Below are 20,380 nucleotides of genomic sequence, written 5' to 3' on the forward strand. Positions count from 1 at the left end.
ATTTCTCCTGCCCCCCAGGAAAACCATCAGGTAAAAGTGTGGGGATCCTGTGCAATCATCATCCTATCCTGCCACACTGATTCCAGACCTGCTCTCTTATGTGTACTTCAAGGTTATGGGGAGGGCCGGTGGGGTAAGTAACTGATCTTGACACAGGTCTTGGTAGTGGTGGTCAGCTAGGGAAGAGGTCCCTACGTAATCACGTCACGTAGCTTAGGCTAGCCGTCTCCCTACTGAATTTAAAACGTGGGAAAGACAAATAAAAAATGGATAAGAAAAGGCAATCGAGTTTGATTTAGAAGTTAAAAAATCCAGAGAAAATTGTGAATCAAACCCGAAACGAGCCAGAGAACTGTCAATGCCAGAGGAGAGGAGTGGGGGCAAACTGCTCCTGATGGCGATGCCTTAGCTAGCAGCACTGCTAATCCTGCCAGTTCAGCATCACCACCGGCACCTCCACTAGCAAGTAGACCTTCGAATCTCATCACAGACAACTTTAGCATTTTAGCAACTTTTCAACGACTTACTACTTTGCGACTACTTAGCATGTTAGCTAACCCTTCCCTAACCCTTTAACCTAACTCCTAAACTTAACCCTATCCCCTTAGCCTAGCTAACGTTAGCCACCTAGCTAGAATTTGTAACATATTGTACGATTTGCCAATTGGTAACATATAATACGAATTGTAAATCATAACATATCACAAGAAATGGGTGATAGACACCCACAAAATAATATTTACGTACAAAATAATACGAAATGCTCTGAGTCCAGGTTGATCCACCGAATGGAGGCTCAGTTCAAGAACAAGCAAATGTATAACCCCTGGCTTGTCATGCGAAATTAAAAGCTGGGCTGTACAACATGCACAAATGTAGAGAGCTTGGGTCTAGAAATGACTGGATTAATTAAAGTAGCAAAATATTGGGTGGAATGTACAGTAATGCCTCTGCCTCCGACAAAAAAAAAAAAGCCCTCTGATTAAAGTTTTTTTTAACATGCCCGAACCAAGGCGCATTTAGTGGAAGCAAGCATTGTAGACGAGGCTAAAGAGGACATCCAGGTTATACACTGCTCAAAAAAATAAAGGGAACACTTAAACAACACAATGTAACTCCAAGTCAATCACACTTCTGTGAAATCAAACTGTCCACTTAGGAAGCAACACTGATTGACAATAAATGTCACATGCTGTTGTGCAAATGGAATAGACAACAGGTGGAAATTATAGGCAATTAGCAAGACACCCCCCCAATAAAGGACTGGTTTTGCAGGTGGTGACCACAGACCACTTCTCAGTTCCTATGCTTCCTGGCTGATGTTTTGGTCACTTTTGAATACTGGCGGTGCTTTCACTCTAGTGGTAGCATGAGACGGAGTCTACAACCCACACAAGTGGCTCAGGTAGTGCAGCTCATCCAGGATGGCACATCAATGCGAGCTGTGGCAAGAAGGTTTGCTGTGTCTGTCAGCGTAGTGTCCAGAGCATGGAGGCGCTACCAGGAGACAGGCCAGTACATCAGGAGACGTGGAGGAGGCCGTAGGAGGGCAACAACCCAGCAGCAGGACTGCTACCTCCGCCTTTGTGCAAGGAGGAGCAGGAGGAGCACTGCCTGAGCCCTGCAAAATGACCTCCAGCAGGCCACAAATGTGCATGTGTCTGCTCAAACGGTCAGAAACAGACTCCATGAGGGTGGTATGAGGGCCCGACGTCCACAGGTGGGGGTTGTGCTTACAGCCCAACACCGTGCAGGACGTTTGGCATTTGCCAGAGAACACCAAGATTGGCAAATTCGCCACTGGCGCCCTGTGCTCTTCACAGATGAAAGCAGGTTCACACTGAGCACGTGACAGACGTGACAGAGTCTGGAGACGCCGTGGAGAACGTTCTGCTGCCTGCAACATCCTCCAGCATGACCGGTTTGGCGGTGGGTCAGTCATGGTGTGGGGTGGCATTTCTTTGGGGGGCCGCACAGCCCTCCATGTGCTCGCCAGAGGTAGCCTGACTGCCATTAGGTACCGAGATGAGATCCTCAGACCCCTTGTGAGACCATATGCTGGTGCGGTTGGCCCTGGGTTCCTCCTAATGCAAGACAATGCTAGACCTCATGTGGCTGGAGTGTGTCAGCAGTTCCTGCAAGAGGTAGGCATTGATGCTATGGACTGGCCCGCCCGTTCCCCAGACCTGAATCCAATTGAGCACATCTGGGACATCATGTCTCGCTCCATCCACCAACGCCACGTTGCACCACAGACTGTCCAGGAGTTGGCGGATGCTTTAGTCCAGGTCTGGGAGGAGATCCCTCAGGAGACCATCCACCACCTCATCAGGAGCATGCCCAGGCGTTGTAGGGAGGTCATACAGGCACGTGGAGGCCACACACACTACTGAGCCTCATTTTGACTTGTTTTAAGGACATTACATTTACATTTTACATTTTTAGTCATTTAGCAGACGCTCTTATCCAGAGCGACTTACAGTTAGTGAATACATATTTTTTTTATACTGGCCCCCCGTGGGAAACGAACCCACAACCCTGGCGTTGCAAACGCCATGCTCTATCAACTGAGCTACATCCCTTCCGGCCATTCCCTCCCCTACCCTGGACGACGCTGGGCCAATTGCGAGCCGCCCCATGGGTCTCCCGGTCGTGGCCGGCTGCGACAGAGCCTGGATTCGAACCAGGATCTCTAGTGGCACAGTTAGCACTGCGATGCAGTGCCTTAGACCACTGCGTCACTCGGGAGTACGCCTTGGTCATCAGAGTTGGATCAGCCTGTAGTGTGGTTTTCCACTTTAATTTTGAGGGTGACTCCAAATCCAGACCTCCATGGGTTGATACATTTGATTTCCATTGATCATTTTTGTGTGATTTTGTTGTCAGCACATTCAACTATGTAAAGAAAAAAAGTATTTAATAAGATTATTTCATTCATTCAGATCTAGGATGTGTTATTTCAGTGTTCCCTTAATTTTTTTGAGCAGTGTATTAAGCACTTCATACTGTACACATCGTTTAAAGTGCCACAAGGCAGGATTTGTTTCACATATGGCCTATAAACATATACAAATATGATAATGGATTGTATATAATTGATTGTCTTATAAATGGGAGTAACAGGGATTCTCACAACTCATGAGGATCATTAGGGGAGAATTGACCAGCTTTATACTTCAATGCATTTAAATACGAATTTGTAACAATCAGCCTTCAATAGATCTCTAGGGCTAATGTAACAATCAGCCTCACCTCAATAGGATTTTATTACATCTGATTTTCCTGCTCTCATTTATATATAGGAAATCATAAATAATATTATGCTATAATAAAAATGGAGTAATTTTAATAAATAACAATTGTATTATTTTGTAATTGATTTTCTTCCAGTATTCTATTTTGCTGATAATCTACACTGAAGGGCTACTCCTATGCCTGCCCCTTTGTATGTTTGAGAAATTCTATAGTATGACATCCTTCTCGGCTTACAATGACCACACCATATAAGGCATCCACACATACCGTTACTCACTATGCTTAGTAGGCTATGGAAGTATGTGAGATCAGACTTTGCTTTCCAAACCTATTTTTGAAAACTGCTGGACTGTTTTTATAGATACATTTTTGTACCTGTAATGCTGAGGTGCGCCTGCGCAGGTCAAATGTATCAATCACCCAGGGTTTCTGACGAGGTAGCTAGCGTTCGCATTACGTGGGTGCACTCGGTTTACACCCGTATTGAAACAGATCTGAGCCGTCAAACCATGTCATGAAAATAATACATTTCTTACCGCGTACCTGTGACGTTATTCAGTGGTTGCTTTTAGCTGCTTTTGCGATGTTGGGCACGGTGGTGGTACACTGTAAATTGCATGTACTGTAATCCACATTCCTATATATACCAACCGCCGATAAACCCCACTGAAGAAGAAGAAGACACATTCCTAGACATCACAATAGCGCTGGAGTCAGTGTAGATTTATCGAGTGCACCCATAGGGTTTGTGATGAGGCGGGAAATGGCGTCCAAAGAGCCCGTCGATGGTCTGTGGTTCTAAACCCAGCTGGTAGCGATAACGACGGCCAGACCTCTCTCTCGGTGGCCGCCCCGTTGCGGCTACCAGTGTGGACAGGCAAGCGGCAAGTTTGGTTACGAATTTCTTGGACCATCGGTAAGTAACGTTAATTGGTTATGGCTGGTGTCAACATGTTTTTTGATTCAAACGATTGCCATATCACCAGACAGTGAGGCAACTTGGTGTGTAGCTAAATGCTACCAGCTAACGTTACTAACTAGCGACATGTTTTGCAATACTAGTCTACTGGCCATTTTTTTTTTATTACAATACTTGCTAGCTAATATTAAAATGCTGACCGACGCTATGCATGTTCGTTGTTTGGTTGGCAATCGTGAAATCAAAATGGCTAGTTAACCTGCTAATGTGAAGTGGATACCGTTAGTAAGCTCTAACGTTAACTACTTCGCTAGCCAGACAGCTATTCCGTTACTTTTATCGTTAGTCCCCATTTCGTTGGCTAGCTAGCCATTTTACTATGTGAATACCGGTAGATTATTTTTTGAATGGCCGTAATCAAATAATTGGGTAGCTAACTGTTAAGGTTAGCTAGCTAACACTGGTTACATAAGTTATCTAAGCTAATGCAATGTTCATGCTTGTCACTCGCTGTTCACGGTCTTGCGCTTACATTTTTGCTAACAAATTAGTCAAGTGTAGCGCTAATATAGATGGCTTTGGTCAAGTCTCATATTTGGTTTAACGTGTGAAAGGGAATTGTCGTGGTTTTCTAGCTGGTTACCTAGGCCTCCCACTAACCGCTAGCGAAGTTTGCCAACAACTTCAGCTATAGAAAACTAGCAGAGCGAACACCGCCCACTTTTATGGCAGCGTTCATAAAACAACTCAAAGTAGTGTAGCGTAGATCCATAGATATGTTCCTGTGCTCCTGGACTATGTCTTTAAATGAGTTGTATTTAAATCTGTATTTTGAAATATTTATAAACTATAATTACAATGACAAATATAATTATTAGCATAATTATATAGTTAATTATAATTCTCAATCTTTTTAGATGTAATACTTTTTGGGAATTCAAATGTCAAGAATATGCCTAACATCCTAACAAAGTAAAATAAACACATTGTTAGGGCTATAATAAATAAAAACGTGTTGTGGCTGTTGAAGCTCTGATATTGCTACATGGCACCTCACGGGTTTCCTGTGTTCTCTTTGTTGTACCTGTAATATATATTGCCCTGCCTGCTTGCCGTGCTGCCACACCAGACTTCCATGTAACGTGTAGGATGATGAGGCTGAGAGTGCGGAAAGCTTCTCAGCAGCCCAGCGCTAAACCGAAACCTGGTCCCAAATCCAGCCCCGGCCGTCAAGCCCAAACCTCACCCCCCCGCCCAGCCCAGGCCAAGAGGAAACACTGTGAGGTGGAGCCCACTGCCCCGACCAGGAGAGGCCTCAGAATGCAGAAGAATGAGACGGGTCTGTTTTCCACCATCAAGAAGTTCATCAGGGGAAATGCTGTCAAGGTGTGTTTGTGTGAACTGATTCCAAATGCTGACATTTAAGCATTTGTTGCACATCCCATTCATGTCATGGGACCGATATTAGCGGGGGTTTTTTCTTCACGCTTTGTGTTCAAATAATCCAATTCACTTTGTTGAGCTTCACAATCAACTTGAGATACTTTCAATTGATTTGGTCATGATGCGGGGAAAAATGCTAATATCGGTCCCATGACTTGAATGGGATTTGTACCGCAAATGCTAAAACATTAGCATTTGGAAACAGTACCAGGGACAGTTTACAGGGTAAGGAAACCAATATGTTTTGGTAATTTGGGTGAACTATCCCTTTAACATTAAAAGTTAAAGCATGCACTCTTGCAGGCTTTGTTTACTAGTCCCTTTCCCCCCTCTGTTGGAGCACTTAACTAGTCCCTTCCACTCCTCTGTTGGAGCACTTAACTAGTCCCTTCCCCTCCTCTGTTGGAGCACTTAACTAGTCCCTTCCCCTCCTCTGTTGGAGCACTTAACTAGTCCCTCTACCCTTGTTCCTCTCCCCCAGGTGACAAAGTATAAAAGCTACCAAAAGTATGTGGACACCTGCTTGTCGAACATCTCATTCCAAAATCATGGGCATTAATATGGAGTTGGTCTCCCCTTTGCTGCTATAACAGCCTCCACTCTTATGGGAAGGCTTTCCACTAGATGTTGGAACATTTCTGCGGGGACTTGCTTCCATTCAGCCACAACAGCATTAGTGAGGTCGGGCACTGATGTTTGGCGATTAGGCCTGGCTCAAAGTCGGCGTTCCAATTCATCCCAAAGGTGTTCGATGGGGTTGAGGTCAGGGCTCTGTGCAGGCCAGTCAAGTTCTTCCACACCGATCTCGACAAACCATTTCTGTATGGACCGCACTTTGTGCAGGGGGGCATTGTCATGCAGAAACAGGAAAGGGCCTTCCCCAAACTGTTGCCATAAAGTTGGAAGCACAGAATCGTCTAGAATGTCATTGTATGCTGTAGCGTTAAGATTTCCCTTCACTGGAACTAAGGGGCCTAGCCCGAAACATGAAAAACAGCCCCAGACCATTATTCCTCCTCCACCAAACTTTAGTTGGCACTCTGCATTGGGGCAGGTAGCGTTCTCCTAGCATCCGCCAAATCCAGATTTGTCCGTCGGACTGCCAGATGGCGAAGTGTGATTCATCACTCCAGAGAACGCGTTTTCACTGCTCCAGAGTCCAATAGCGGCAAGCTTTAGACCACTCCAGCCGACGCTTGGCTTTGCACATGGTGATCTTAGGCTTGTGTGTGGCTGCTCAGCCCTGGAAACCCATTTCATGATGCTCCCGACGAACAGTTCTTATGCTGACGTTGCTTCGAGGCAGTTTGGAACTCAGTAGTGAGTGTTGCAACCGAGGACAGACAATCTTTTAAGCGTTTCAGCACTCGGTGGTCCCCGTTGTGTGAGCTTGTGTGGCCTACTACTTCGCGGCTGAGCCGTTGTTGCTCCTAGGCGTTTCCACTTCACAATAACAGCACTTACAGTTGACCGGGGCAGCTCTAGCAGGGCAGAAATTTGATGAACTGACTTGTTGGAAAGGTGGCATCCTATGACGGTGCCACGTTGAAGGTCACTGAGCTTTTCAGTATGGGCCATTCTACTGCCAATGTTTGTCTATGGAGATTGCATGGCGGTGTGCTCGATTTGTATACACCTGTCAGCAATGGGTGTGGCTGAAAGAGCCAAATCCACTAATTTGAAGGGGTGTCCACATACCTTTAGCCATGTAGTGTATGTACAAGCCACCTATTCCGGACCTGTCTGCAATTTTTAAAGAGCGACTGCTAAAAACCAACAAATCCCTTTGAAAACGGCCTATGTGGCATCTATACGAGTCAGAAACATTTTATTCTAGTGTCAGAATTGAGTAAAAAAATGTAAATAGGATCATTTTGGTCATAAAGTCAGTCTTGTCTAAAATGGAGTTTGGAACCTCCGAGTGTCACGAGTAAGTAAAGGTTGGGTTTGCATTACAATTGTCAATAAATCATGTCCCCTCTTTGCCAAGCTCCATGTGCAAATCCGCCTCTCAGCCCACTTCGCTTCCCTTTATTGAATGGGGCTCCGTTTCATCTCCCCAACCAACAAGTTCAAAGAATCACAGCCGTTTTTGAGACTGAGAAGCCCTATACGGATTGACCATGCAACGCATGCTTCCAGCAAGGATGAACAAGCAAACATAAATGGTTTGCATGCCCTGCCGAAGGACCCTATCATGCGGAATAGGTGTTTTGGAGTTCGTTGGTCCCCAGTGGTGGTGAGTATACTGGTAGCTATACCATTGACTGCTGGTTATGTATATTTTGATCATCATTGTGCTACTAACTAGCTACCTACCTAATTACCTAGCTAGCTAGCTGGCTGGCAAACGTTAGCCTACCTCAATACAACTAGGAGTTGTCTTGGAAACACAATAACATTTCAAAAGAAGGCAAAAAATGTGTAGGAAAACCTTTTTGTCATTATTGTGATGTCGCCAGATTGACTAGATGCAGTATTACTGTAGTGCGCTAACATCATTTTAGCTAGCTACCATTACCATTGCTAGCTATTTTTGACAAACTTTGCTAGTAGCAGAATGGGAACTTTGACATCCTCATAATATGGCAAAGTTGTTTCCTACTAATGATTTGCCTACTTTAGCAATGTCATTGTATTTCCATGCCACTCTGAGTTAGTGTAATTTAGACAACAGTCACATTAGCCTTTGAGGTGCAACCCGTGTCTAGGGCAGTCTACATCTGTAAAGCATAGAATTGGCTTCCAAACTAGATTATGTTATTTCTCTACATATGTTTATAATTGAGGGATGATGAGTCGTTGACTGATCCTTTGGTCATGAACGAACGCTGCGTCCTATAATATGTCTAGCGATGGTTTTTAGCGACCTCCAAAAATCATTTTTGTTCTCTGTTCACTTGTTATTTTCACCGCTTGTTAGACAAGACCTCAGAATAAAAGTATGTCATGTGACAATAGTACCCTTGTGACACCACTTCCGTTGTTGCCAGAGTCTCCCTGGACTCCTATGAAAAGGACACGCTGTCATGAGGCCTCTGATAGTGACCCTAGTTACTGCCCTGATGACACAGACAACTTAATCAACAACTACAGGTAATGTGTGTTATGTGAAAACGTATATAAAAATAAAATAAAAAAACTTTTAAAAAAAATACCCGGCTTGGTAAAATAGTAGACTAATTCCCCAGCCAAACAGATACAACTAGTAGTTAGTCATTTTGGTTGTGAAGTGCATTAGCAAAAAGCGTAGTCCTTTTCTTTAGAACAAAATGCCATTTACCACTTAGCTGTCTACTATATCAACCTGTCACAGGCCCTCCCAGTCAACACCACCTCATAAGATTGCCTGCTGCAGTTGTTCGAGAGATGTCCAGTTTGCAGCCGGACATGCAGCATAGAGAAGACCAGCAAGCGGGCCCCTCATCAACATCATGCAGACATGCCCTCGCTGTGAGCATTCCTATGAATGGAACAGTCAGCCACGTGTTGGCAAGTATCTGGCCAGCAACCTTCACCTGCAACAGCTTTCACAGGCTTATTATTTGTACAAATACAGAAGGTGACCCACTTCATTACTTTGATAACCCAATTATGAAACATAATTTATGTAAACTGACATTTATTTGTTGCTTATTTTCTACTTCTTAGATACATATAATGTCCAGTGTATAACCTAGCCTGGTGGAACCAGCCTTATCACTGTTCACCATATAATGTCCAGGGTATAACCTAGCCTGGTGGAACCAGCCTGATCACTGTGTTACTATATAATGTCCAGGGTATAACCTAGCCTGGTGGAACCAGCCTGATCACTGTGTTACCATATAATGTCCAGGGTATAACCTAGCCTGGGGGAACCAGCCTGATCACTGTGTTCACCATTCTATTTCACTTCACATGTTATGATATCTGAAGTGAAATAGAAAGGTCAATCCATTGATCAGGTTGGTTTCCACCATGCTAATCATAACCACCATTGATCATGTGTAATCAGTGCTCTGTGTGTGTGTGACCGTCCTGTATCTTTGAGTGGGCCAGGAGCTGATCCACGCTGCTATGGCCATCAACGGGCCGCTGGCGAAGACCGCATCTCTTGGCTGCTCACTAACGGTCGGTATGTTTAGTCTGACCTGTGCAAACTTCAACATTAGTACCTGTTTGTCTGTCAGATATCACCTATCCTAACTGCCATTGGTAATAGAACAGTGACTGTGTCTGTCAGATATCACCTATCCTAACTGCCATTGGTAATAGAACAGTGACTATGTGTTCACAGAAACATGTATGGAGCCAGCACATGGAGACTTCCAAGACGATGTGATGAAGTCCAGACTGACAGACAGGCTTGATACTGATGTCTCTGAATGGAGAGAGACCTGGTACTGACAGACGGGCTTGATACTGATGTCTCTGAATGGAGAGAGACCTGGTACTGACAGACGGGCTTGATACTGATGTCTCTGAATGGAGAGAGACCTGCCACTCGACATTAAACATTTTACTAGACAACTTTGACTTGTATTGTCTTTTTATTGTTGAATTGAATGGTATCAGTCAATATGGGGAGAGGGAAACCCTTTTTATTCTGCACCAGGATCAGGGAACTCCTGTTGTATACTGGACACCACACAGGAAGCTAGGACCACTCTGACATGTTACCAAGGTAACCCCATTACCACCAAACAGGAAGTTATGACCCCATTGACATGTTACCAAGGTCAACCCCATTACCACCAAACAGGAAGTTATGACCCCATTGACATGTTACCAAGGTAACCCCATTACCACCAAACAGGAAGTTATGACCCCACTGACATGTTACCAAGGTCAACAACATTACCACCAAACAGGAAGTTATGACCCCACTGACATGTTACCAAGGTAACCCCATTACCACCAAACAGGAAGTTATGACCCCTCTGACATGTTACCAAGGTCAACCCCATTACCACCAAACAGGAAGTTATGACCCCTCTGACATGTTACCAAGGTAACCCCATTACCACCAAACAGGAATTTATGACCCCACTGACATGTTACCAAGGTAACCCCATTACCACCAAACAGGAAGTTATGACCCCATTGACATGTTACCAAGGTAACCCCATTACCACCAAACAGGAAGTTATGACCCCTCTGACATGTTACCAAGGTAACCCCATTACCACCAAACAGGAAGTTATGACCCCACTGACATGTTACCAAGGTAACCCCATTACCACCAGACACAATGCAGATAGGCACAGTATCTGTATCGGCTGGGAATGACATGAAAGGTGAAAGGTGCACATTGTTATATTTTCAGAACACTGCTTCTATAATGTTATGTAAAGGGTTGTTTATTCTACATGGACCTGTTACTACATTTGAAAGTTGTCAAAACACTTCATTTAGAATATCTACATAAATTCAGCAATTGCATTCTTCTCATATTACTCTGTAGGCGACTGACCTATTCAAAGCTTCCTCCGGCATCTCTCAATACATCTGCCTGCCAGGAAGTGGTTTGGTGGTGGTGGTGGTAAGGACACACCCACATCAAACCACACCCCCAAAGCCAAGTCACGTTTGCCTTCTGTCTTTGCTGCCAGCGTTTCTTGAGGAGCAAGCCCCCCCCCCCAAAAAAAAATAGGCCGACTCAGCGGGTGCAATTCACCTTTTTAAAGTTTGAATGGCGTTTCGATCTTAAAAACGGTTTAAGTGTAGCATCCTAAAGAAAAATTAAAAAGTACAAGTCTGAAGGTGTGCCATAATGAGTGTTGCTTTCAACAAATCATGACACTAACTACTGTTCCACCTGCTTCCCGTGTTTCAGGTGGAGCATGACATCCCAGCGAAGAGGAGTCGTATCGATTGTAAAGTGGACAGCAGCAACCTGATCACGTCTTCTCCTCACCCTCCCAACAAAGCCATCCCCAGGGGCTGCCGGAGAGGAGCTAACATACCTGGTGAGTCAAGACATTCCTCTGGCGTAATCTGGAAGAATAATACTATTTACTATTTACATTTTAGCAGACGCTCTTATCCAGAGCGACTTACAGGAGCAATTAGGGTTAAGTGCCTTGCTCAAGGCCACATCGGCAGATTTTTCACCTAGTCGGCTCAGGGATTAGAACCAGCGACCTTTCGGTTACTGGCACAACGCTCTTAACCACTAAGCTACCTGCCGCCCATAATAATAATAGTGTGGAAGAATAATGGAGTCGTTTCGTAGCGCTAAATGACATCAAACTGTAGCCACGACGCCATCTTTGTGCATGTCGGCTTTTGGAAACGCTGCAACAAGTCAGTTGGTCATTTTTTTATGTTCACGAAATCAAAATGTCCTGTTTTGCTATAATTGTGTGGACGTTGTAGTGTCCATTGGAACAGTTAGGGCCCCCCCCCCCCCCGCTACAAGGAGGTGGTGATCATTAATGCTCGTGAAATTGGAATATCCTGCATTGCCATAAGCAGTCCGGATTTTGCGGTGTTCATTGGAAATAGTGAAGTTCCCTTCTTTCCCTCAGATCCAATGACGTTGAACAGTAAGCCCAATGGTAAGCTGGAGGTCCCCGGGGAGGAAGCCAGCAGTCCGCCTCGCACTACTCTCCTTGGGACCATCTTCTCGCCAGTCTTCAACTTCTTCTCACCTGCAACTAAGACGGGTAACAGAATCTGCCTCAAGTCTCATCATTGTGTCTTGTTTTTGTATTTATTTTTATTTTTTTTAACCAGTAGGACCAGTCAAAAAATGTGACCGGTTACAGATGAACCCTAGTCCAGGACTAAAACGCATTTACTCAATGGAGATTCTCCAATGATAGTGCTTTATTAGTCCAGGACTAAAACGCATTTACTCAATGGAGATTCTCCAATGATAGTGCTTTATTAGTCCAGGACTAAAACGCATTTACTCAATGGAGATTCTCCAATGATAGTGCTTTATTAGTCCAGGACTAAAACGCATTTACTCAATGGAGATTCTCCAATGATAGTGCTTTATTAGTCCTGGACTGAGCTGAATCTGTCTGGGATACCAGCCCCTTGTTTTTACCTAAAAGGAATTCTCTAATACCTCCCTCTTCTCTGTCACTCCTGTGTTTTTTAAATGTAAAACATATCTGTGGGTTACAACAACAAAAAAATGTCATCCATGCTCACACGCTTCTCTCGTCATTCCCCTTATTCCTCTCTGTGTACGGAGTTAACGAGAGAAGATGCAAATAATCAAAGAAAATACTTTTGAGATGAACCCTGTGTCTCTCCTGTGTATCCCCCCACCCCCCCCACCCCACCCCCCCCACCCCACCCCCATCCAGCCACTCTTGGGTCTGACTCACCTGGGCTGGAGGCTGAGGAGATTGTGAAGCAGCTGGAGGTGGAGGCAGTGGAGGAGATGCCCACCTGTACCCCCACATCTGCGGAAGGCATCGTCCTGTCCCCTGTTGCCCTAGCTCCAACAGTACCACCACCACCGGCTCCTCTGGCTGCCCCAGAACCAGCCGTCGAGGAAGGGGAGATGGTTACAGAAACAGATATGCCCCCTCTATCAGGTAACCATGACATTTGATTGATCTCAGGTTAAAACCCAGCGATTTTTTTTTTTTTTAGTGATCTGGAATATTCAGTGGCATTTTTACTTACTGTGTTTTCTATGATGAATTACCCGGGGAGAAAAGTAAATGTGAGTTTAATAAAAGCTGTGGATAATATGGTGTCGTCGTCCAGCTCCAGGATGCACCCCGGTTAGCTGTTACCCCCACGCCCCTCCCACGGCCCCTGCAGACGGCACCTACGAGGAGGACTGGGAAGTCTTTGATCCGTGAGTACCGCTTAGTTTTATTTAGCAACCTTACCAACCAAACAGCGTTTTAAGTGCCTCTCTTTTTAAAAAATGTCTTTTGAATAATAAGCAGTAGAAATAAGTCGGCCGTCTGTGTGTCATCACACCATCTAACCGACTGAAGAATGGTATTATGTGTGTGCAAAGTTTTATTTTTTCTTAACTTGGACCAACTAAAATCTCCTGTGCCTGCTCTGTTTTCAGGTACTTCTTCATCAAGCACGTGCCTCCGTTGACGGAAGAGCAGATATCCAGGAAACCAGCACTGCCTCTAAAGACACGCAGCACCCCCGAGTTCTCCCTGGTCCTAGATCTGGTGACTAGCACATTTTTATATTTGAGTTATTGGCAAGGCTCTTATCTAGCCTGGGTGCCTGTCTGTCTCTCTCCTAGCCTGGGTGCCTGTCTGTCTCTCTCCTAGCCTGGGTGCCTGTCTGTCTCTCTCCTAGCCTGGGTGCCAGTCTGTCTCTCTCCTAGCCTGGGTGCCAGTCTGTCTCTCTCCTAGCCTGGGTGCCAGTCTGTCTCTCTCCTAGCCTGGGTGCCAGTCTGTCTCTCTCCTAGCCTGGGTGCCAGTCTGTCTCTCTCCTAGCCTGGGTGCCTGTCTGTCTCTCTCCTAGCCTGGGTGCCAGTCTGTCTCTCTCCTAGCCTGGGTGCCAGTCTGTCTCTCTCCTAGCCTGGGTGCCAGTCTGTCTCTCTCCTAGCCTGGGTGCCTGTCTGTCTCTCTCCTAGCCTGGGTGCCTGTCTGTCTCTCTCCTAGCCTGGGTGCCAGTCTGTCTCTCTCCTAGCCTGGGTGCCAGTCTGTCTCTCTCCTAGCCTGGGTGCCAGTCTGTCTCTCTCCTAGCCTGGGTGCCAGTCTGTCTCTCTCCTAGCCTGGGTGCCAGTCTGTCTCTCTCCTAGCCTGGGTGCCAGTCTGTTGCTGCTCTCTTGCCAACTCATGGAATTGACCCTTCGCTAAGCCCCACCCCACTTGGTTACTGTTGCAACCTCGGTCAACATGTTCCCGGGAAGCCCATTTCCCATCTCAAACCACTGGCGAAAACCCCTCACAATGATCTCAAACTGTGTTTTTAATACACAATTAAATTAAACGCCAACTCCACCTTGCCTCGGGTATGTTGTGGTGAACTGGACAAATTCAGGTTCCTGTCTCCCTGTAGCGCTGTCTTAGGTGTCTCACAGTACGGACATTGCAGTTTATTGCCCTGGCCACATCTGCAGTCCTCATGCCTCCTTGCAGCATGCCTAAGGCACGTTCACGCAGATGAGCAGGGACCCTGAGCATCTTTCTTTTGGTGTGTTTCAGAGTCAGTAGAAAGGCCTCTTTAGTGTCCTAAGTTTTCATAACTGTGACCTTAATTGCCTACCGTCTGTAAGCTGTTAGTGTCTTAACGACCGTTCCACAGGTGCATGTTCATTAATTGTTTATAGATCATTGAACAAGCATAAACAGTGTTTAAACCCTTTACAATGAAGATCTGTGAAGTTATTTGGATTTTTACGAATTATCTTTGAATTAATTATTTTGCTGAGTTTAGTTACGAGTACCCCTGGTGCACTGTTCAATTTATACTATTTTTTATACTCTTTTGCCATAGCCCTCCTTGGCTTCCAAGGGTTTGAAACATGAACTTGTCTGAGGTGTCTGACTCCATGACAGTTGCTAATCATCGGAGCGCTACGATTGGTTTCCCGAAATTCTGGGGCGGGGCTTAACAAAGTTTACATTTGCCTTGACAATGGAGTAGGCAGAAGAAGCAGAAACCGATCTGGGAATAGGCTAGCTCTCAGCGACTTACAGTCGTTGCTTTCAAACTAAAGAAGGTTAAACAACCACCAACCAGAAGGTGTACTATTTTGTGTCTTCTCCAGGACGAGACGTTGGTGCACTGTAGTCTGAACGAGTTGCAGGACGCAGCCCTGACCTTCCCAGTGCTGTTCCAAGACGTCATCTACCAGGTACATGGTGTGATACTATAGAAATCCACAGGTGTTAAGTGATTGTCAAGGGCTCTTTCTCAATTATTTTTCCTTGATTCTTTCCTTGATTCCTTGTGTCGTCTCTCCTCGCCTTCTTCTCAAACCACATTGGAAGAGAATATCCAAGGTCTTTTCCCGTACATTACTTCTATGCGTTTTGAGGAGGAGGCGAGGAGAGGGGGGACATGAGGAATCAAGGTAAAACAAATTGAGAAAAAGCCACTGGTTTTATGTGATTGTCATGTGTTAAAATGGCCGGCTTCAGTCATCTGATTCTAGTCATGGTTACGTCGAGTCAGGCAGCTTAGTCTCCCATTCAGAGGACCCCAAGTCCTAGTCGTACATGCAGTAGTACTCGTCGGTGTCTTCAACATCAAATTACATAAGTGACCTGAGAACCGGAACCTCCACTTTTCCACTGGAATGGGAATCTGGACTAGGATCACTTGGCATGATTAATCTCCAGAGCCGTTCCAGCCAAGCGCAACAATTTGAACCGTAGTTAATGTCAGTTCTCACTGGACATGATTCTCAGTTATCTGAACCAGTGGTCAGATGTATGTGAATGTGGACATCTTCTTCCATTAAACTCCCCCTTAACCTGGACATCCGCCTCATCCTTGTTCTGACCGGACATTCTGTAGTGGTTGCTACCGGCCATAAGACAGCAGCTAAGGTTTCTTATTACGTTCATGGTCCTTCGATTCTCTACAACCCTACCCCTATTTTGCATCATGGAAAAACGTATCTTTCGCCGAACAGGGAAGGCTGTTGACGTGATATGATTTCCATATGATTCTTTCTTCTCTGCAGGTGTATGTGCGGTTGAGGCCGTTCTTCAGAGAGTTCCTGGAACGCATGTCTCAGATTTACGAGGTGAGGTCCTACAGATTATACACATGGACACCAGACCACTGTAGACGAGGTTGACACAGGAGTTGTGTCAACTTGTTCTGTCAAATTTTATTTCCCTGTACTGTCCTGATCCTGCAACAGTTCTATAACCCCGGGAACTTTCCTGTCCTTTGTCGATAAAATCACTCCCGTCCCGTGCTCAATTTTTTGCGCGCAGAAATATATGTAGGTTATTGTGTTTTTTTTTTTTTAGGAAGTATTTTTATAAATAATTTCAGCAATGCAATATGCGACTGTGATATGTGGTAGCCTTACCTGTCTTAGTTAAATGCACTGACTGTAAGGGCTGGAGGATGAGGACAGAGACCCACCCGAGCAGAAAGCTCTGCTCAGCACCGCACCGGGATAAAACTGTAGCCTGCAGCTGAGCACTGCACACACATTCACATTTACAACACATTACAATTTACAACGTGAACATAAAAACAAATATAAAAAATAACAGAGCGGCAGTACTACATACTGTAAGTCGATGTCATTTGTATTTGACACTTCACCTCAGATGGTATAGGTTTAGTTAAACACGCCAACGATTGGGCTTCATGGTAAAGTTGTTGGGAGTAGAGCTCTGTGCTGCTTCAGGCCCCTTGTCCGCTCTCCGGTTGGTAGCCTATTTCATTAAACCGCTGTATATATATATTTTTTTTACAAGCCATGTACTCTGTTCCTTTTTGTCAAAGACAACTCCTTCAAATGTAGCTAAAACATCGCTCTTTCCTTGGTTCTGATGTTAACGTTAGTGACTGGTCCTTTGCTGCAACAGTCCTCTATTGAAGGCTTCATAATTGAGACTACTGCCTAGCCGTCTGAGGTAGCCTGGTGACTGGAGCAAGGCGCGAGATTGAGCCGAAGGAAGGGAGGGGGGAAATTACCATTTGTATTTATTTTTAGGAAGTAAACTATATTAGGCCTACAGTTTTTAAAAATGTTTTATGTATTTCTTTTATTTTATGAAATGCTCCACACATGACATATTACCGACCAAAACAATCTCAGTTTAGAGCTATCACTGCACTGCCCATTCCCGTGGACTGTTGATCCTGTCCCGAACTTGACTCACGTTCCTGTCAGATTCCCCACGGGGATCCACAAAACCTGCGGGGGTTCTGCTCCCGTGTCAACCTCTACTGTAAACTTCACTGGGTCAGACAATCATACAGAACGGGATTGTCATACAGAATAATATTGTGATTAACATAGATTATTCTCATATTTTCTTGTTGTTCACAGATCATTCTGTTCACTGCCTCTAAGAAGGTGTACGCAGACAAGCTGCTGAACATCCTGGACCCAAAGAAACAGTTGGTCAGGTCGGTTAAATTAAAAACGTTATGGCTTTCGGAATGATTACAGCTAACCAGTGTTGAGTTGCACCATGAATTGTCCGTCCCAAATGGCACCCTATTCCCTATATAGTGCACTACTTTTGACCAGGGCCCCCATAGGGATCTGGTCAAAAGTAGTGCACTATGTAGGGATTAGGGTGTGTGTCTGTGTATAAAGCGCGTGCCTAATGTCCAACACCCACCACTACGCTTGACTAATCATCGGTTGTTTTCTCCTCTCCTACAGGCATCGGTTGTTTCGGGAGCACTGTGTATGTGTTCAAGGAAACTACATCAAGGACCTGAACATTCTTGGAAGGGATCTTTCGAAAACCATAATAATCGACAATTCACCTCAAGCCTTCGCCTATCAGGTTGGCCTTCATACCTTTTTCACAGTAGCTCTTGTTATTATATTCCACAGGAATCGCATACTTAAAATATATGCACTCAATATAAAATACGTTTTGGGATAAAAGTGTCTGCAAAGTGGCATGTAATTCATGTACTATTCAAAACGTCATGGTTCTCCATCACAGCTTTCCAATGGGATTCCCATCGAGAGCTGGTTCATGGACAGGAATGATAACGAGCTCCTCAAGCTGGTGCCTTTCCTGGAGAAGCTGGTGGAGATGGTATGCTCTCATTCTAAAGAAAATAAAATAAAAAATAAAAACGAATGACTATTAGGATGTGCATCCAACTCAGACGCCTACGTCTGCTCTCTCTCTCCTCCACAGAATGAGGACGTAAGGCCTTACGTCAGAGAGCGGTTTCGTCTTCACGACCTCCTTCCTCCAGACTGATCTGTGATTGGCTGACCCAGCAGGCTAACCCATAGAAATATATAATGTATATTTACATTAGAATATTCATTCCAATTCTATGGGCTAGCCCTCCAGTAAATGGAGAGGGATGCCTTCCCTTCAACACGGTGGAGATGAGGAGAATCAAGTTCAATTGACTCTAATGGGGATGCTGTTCAAATGGATCTCTGTCTACAACTATAGCATTTTCATTACCGATGACATTTTTTATGAAAATACCAACAAAACACCGTTACAGAGGACTTTTTTTTTTTTTTTTTTACAGAAAACAACAAAACAAAACACCAACCTCTATAATTCCTGAAGCTATGTACAGTTTTGAGTTTGTTTTGTATACTCAAACTAAACTGTTATACTCAAACTAAACTGTACCCCCAGAGTAGAGTAGTCCCCTTGTATTGTAAAAGGCTTCTGCCTGGACGGACCTCTCGTTTATTCTTGAAAGCAGGGCCCGTGTTTGTCAGGGCATAAACGTCCACGTAGAACCTCTCCAATTCGGACCGTTTTTTTCTTCTGTTTGGTGCCTAATGAACAAGACCATGGCCACTTTCTGGGAGATGTTTCTCATCTGCAGCGACAGTTTTGGACTGACTGAACTGAATGTCATGCAGTATTTTGAGTGAGGACCTGACTGCTCCAGACTTATTTTAACAGGAACGGGCAGTCAAACCTGTATAGTATACACTCGGTTACATGTATATACGACATGTGTATATTTTTTTTCTTCAAGGTTTTTAAAAACTTTTTTCATTGTGCTTCTGATTTTAGCATTCCTCTTTGCCCTTTTTTTTTTTTTTTTTTTAAACAAGTTGGTGTTACAGATCTTCTGTTGTCTGCCTGAAAATGTTGCATCCCAAATGGCAACCCTTTCCCTATATAGTGCACTATGATTGACCAGAGCCTTATGGGCACTAGGAAGAGAATAGGGTACCATTTGGAACGCGTTCTGCTTTTTAGACCCATTAACTGCAGTTATGTGGTCTCTAACAAGGTGCGGTTTTTAAAAAAAAATGTATCTTTTGGGAGGAAATGTTTATGAAATCATGATGTGTATAGGTTGTAATATTAATGTAGTAATAAGGTTTCACTTGAAGACCTTTTCAACAAGCCATAAAGATGGCCCAGATATTAACTTAGAACATTTATGAGATTTCACCCCTTTTTAAAGATGTTGTTTAAAAGACCCTTAAACTGCTCTGTTTTGGGGTGTGGTGATGATGGGTTTAGGGGGGAGGGGAGGGAAGGAGGGCTTCGGATCTCCTGCACTTTTTGTTAAAAAAACAATACCTTTTACATCCAGCCCTATGTAAAATCCTTTTTGTACACAAGTTATCACCTCAATTGTTATGTCCGGACTATTTTGAAATCATAGCACCAGCAAAATGGCCAACATTGTTTTATCTTTAAATCTTGTTTTCAATGCTGTTCTTAGTCTTGTGTGTGGAATCTCTTATGTACGAGTCTCCGTTTGGCCGATAAGACTCCATGTTGTCATTGACCCTCTTGTCACTCCTGTTGTACTCAGTGTTACTCCATGGTTTCCTTGATCATAAATACATTTTTATACAATTTAATGAAAATGAGTGACATTTTTTAAATTTTATTTATTGAACTGCATCAGTATGAGCCGAGAGACATTTCTACATTATTTAGCAAGATACTCTTATTCAGAGCAATTTAGTCTCACACACTATATATAAAAAAGTATGTGGACACCCCTACAAATTAGTGGATTTTCACTATTTCAGCCACACCCGTTGCTGACAGGTGTATAAAACCGAGCACACAGCCATGCAATCTCCATAGACAAACATTGGCAGTAGAATGGCCTTATTGAAGAGCTCAGTGACTATCAACGTGGCACCGTCATAGGATTCCACCTTTCCAGCAA

The 20,380-nt window shown here is 44.4% G+C and overlaps 1 protein-coding gene and 1 long non-coding RNA gene across 3 annotated transcripts; both read left to right on the forward strand.

Moving 5' to 3' along the window:
* Nucleotides 1-31: 31 nt before the first annotated feature.
* Nucleotides 32-20,058, forward strand: LOC311122525 (CTD small phosphatase-like protein 2-A). Of its 2 annotated transcripts, none has more exons than XM_084196870.1 (13): nucleotides 32-133; nucleotides 5,304-5,560; nucleotides 11,436-11,568; nucleotides 12,130-12,267; nucleotides 12,922-13,155; nucleotides 13,331-13,424; nucleotides 13,650-13,761; nucleotides 15,315-15,401; nucleotides 16,236-16,298; nucleotides 17,568-17,647; nucleotides 17,910-18,036; nucleotides 18,202-18,297; nucleotides 18,403-20,058. In XM_084196870.1, exons 2-13 carry the CDS (start codon nucleotides 5,324-5,326, stop codon nucleotides 18,466-18,468), a joined length of 1,467 nt encoding a protein of 488 aa, XP_084052996.1. In that variant the 5' UTR covers nucleotides 32-133; nucleotides 5,304-5,323; the 3' UTR covers nucleotides 18,469-20,058. The 2 variants fall into 2 exon arrangements, with proteins under 2 accessions (XP_084052996.1, XP_084052995.1); XM_084196869.1 differs by lacking the exon at nucleotides 32-133 and adding an exon at nucleotides 2,668-4,171.
* Nucleotides 7,929-10,129, forward strand: LOC311122526. The gene is made up of 3 exons (XR_014612464.1): nucleotides 7,929-8,713; nucleotides 8,934-9,730; nucleotides 9,897-10,129. It is a non-coding gene; the product is annotated as an uncharacterized lncRNA (long non-coding RNA).
* Nucleotides 20,059-20,380: the final 322 nt, after the last annotated feature.

The sequence above is a fragment of the Coregonus lavaretus genome (genome assembly GCF_964263955.1).
Source record: "Coregonus lavaretus genome assembly, contig: HAP1_SCAFFOLD_438, whole genome shotgun sequence".
Classification (NCBI taxonomy): domain Eukaryota; kingdom Metazoa; phylum Chordata; class Actinopteri; order Salmoniformes; family Salmonidae; genus Coregonus; species Coregonus lavaretus.

Excerpts from the sequence above, each read along its gene's own strand:
- LOC311122525 (XM_084196870.1), top strand. The coding sequence starts at position 5,324 with ATGATGAGGCTGAGAGTGCGGAAAGCTTCTCAGCAGCCCAGCGCTAAA. Across the intron at positions 15,402-16,235 it reads TCCAAGACGTCATCTACCAG|GTGTATGTGCGGTTGAGGCC; the intron begins GTACATGGTGTG and ends TCTTCTCTGCAG. Across the intron at positions 17,648-17,909 it reads CCAAAGAAACAGTTGGTCAG|GCATCGGTTGTTTCGGGAGC; the intron begins GTCGGTTAAATT and ends CCTCTCCTACAG.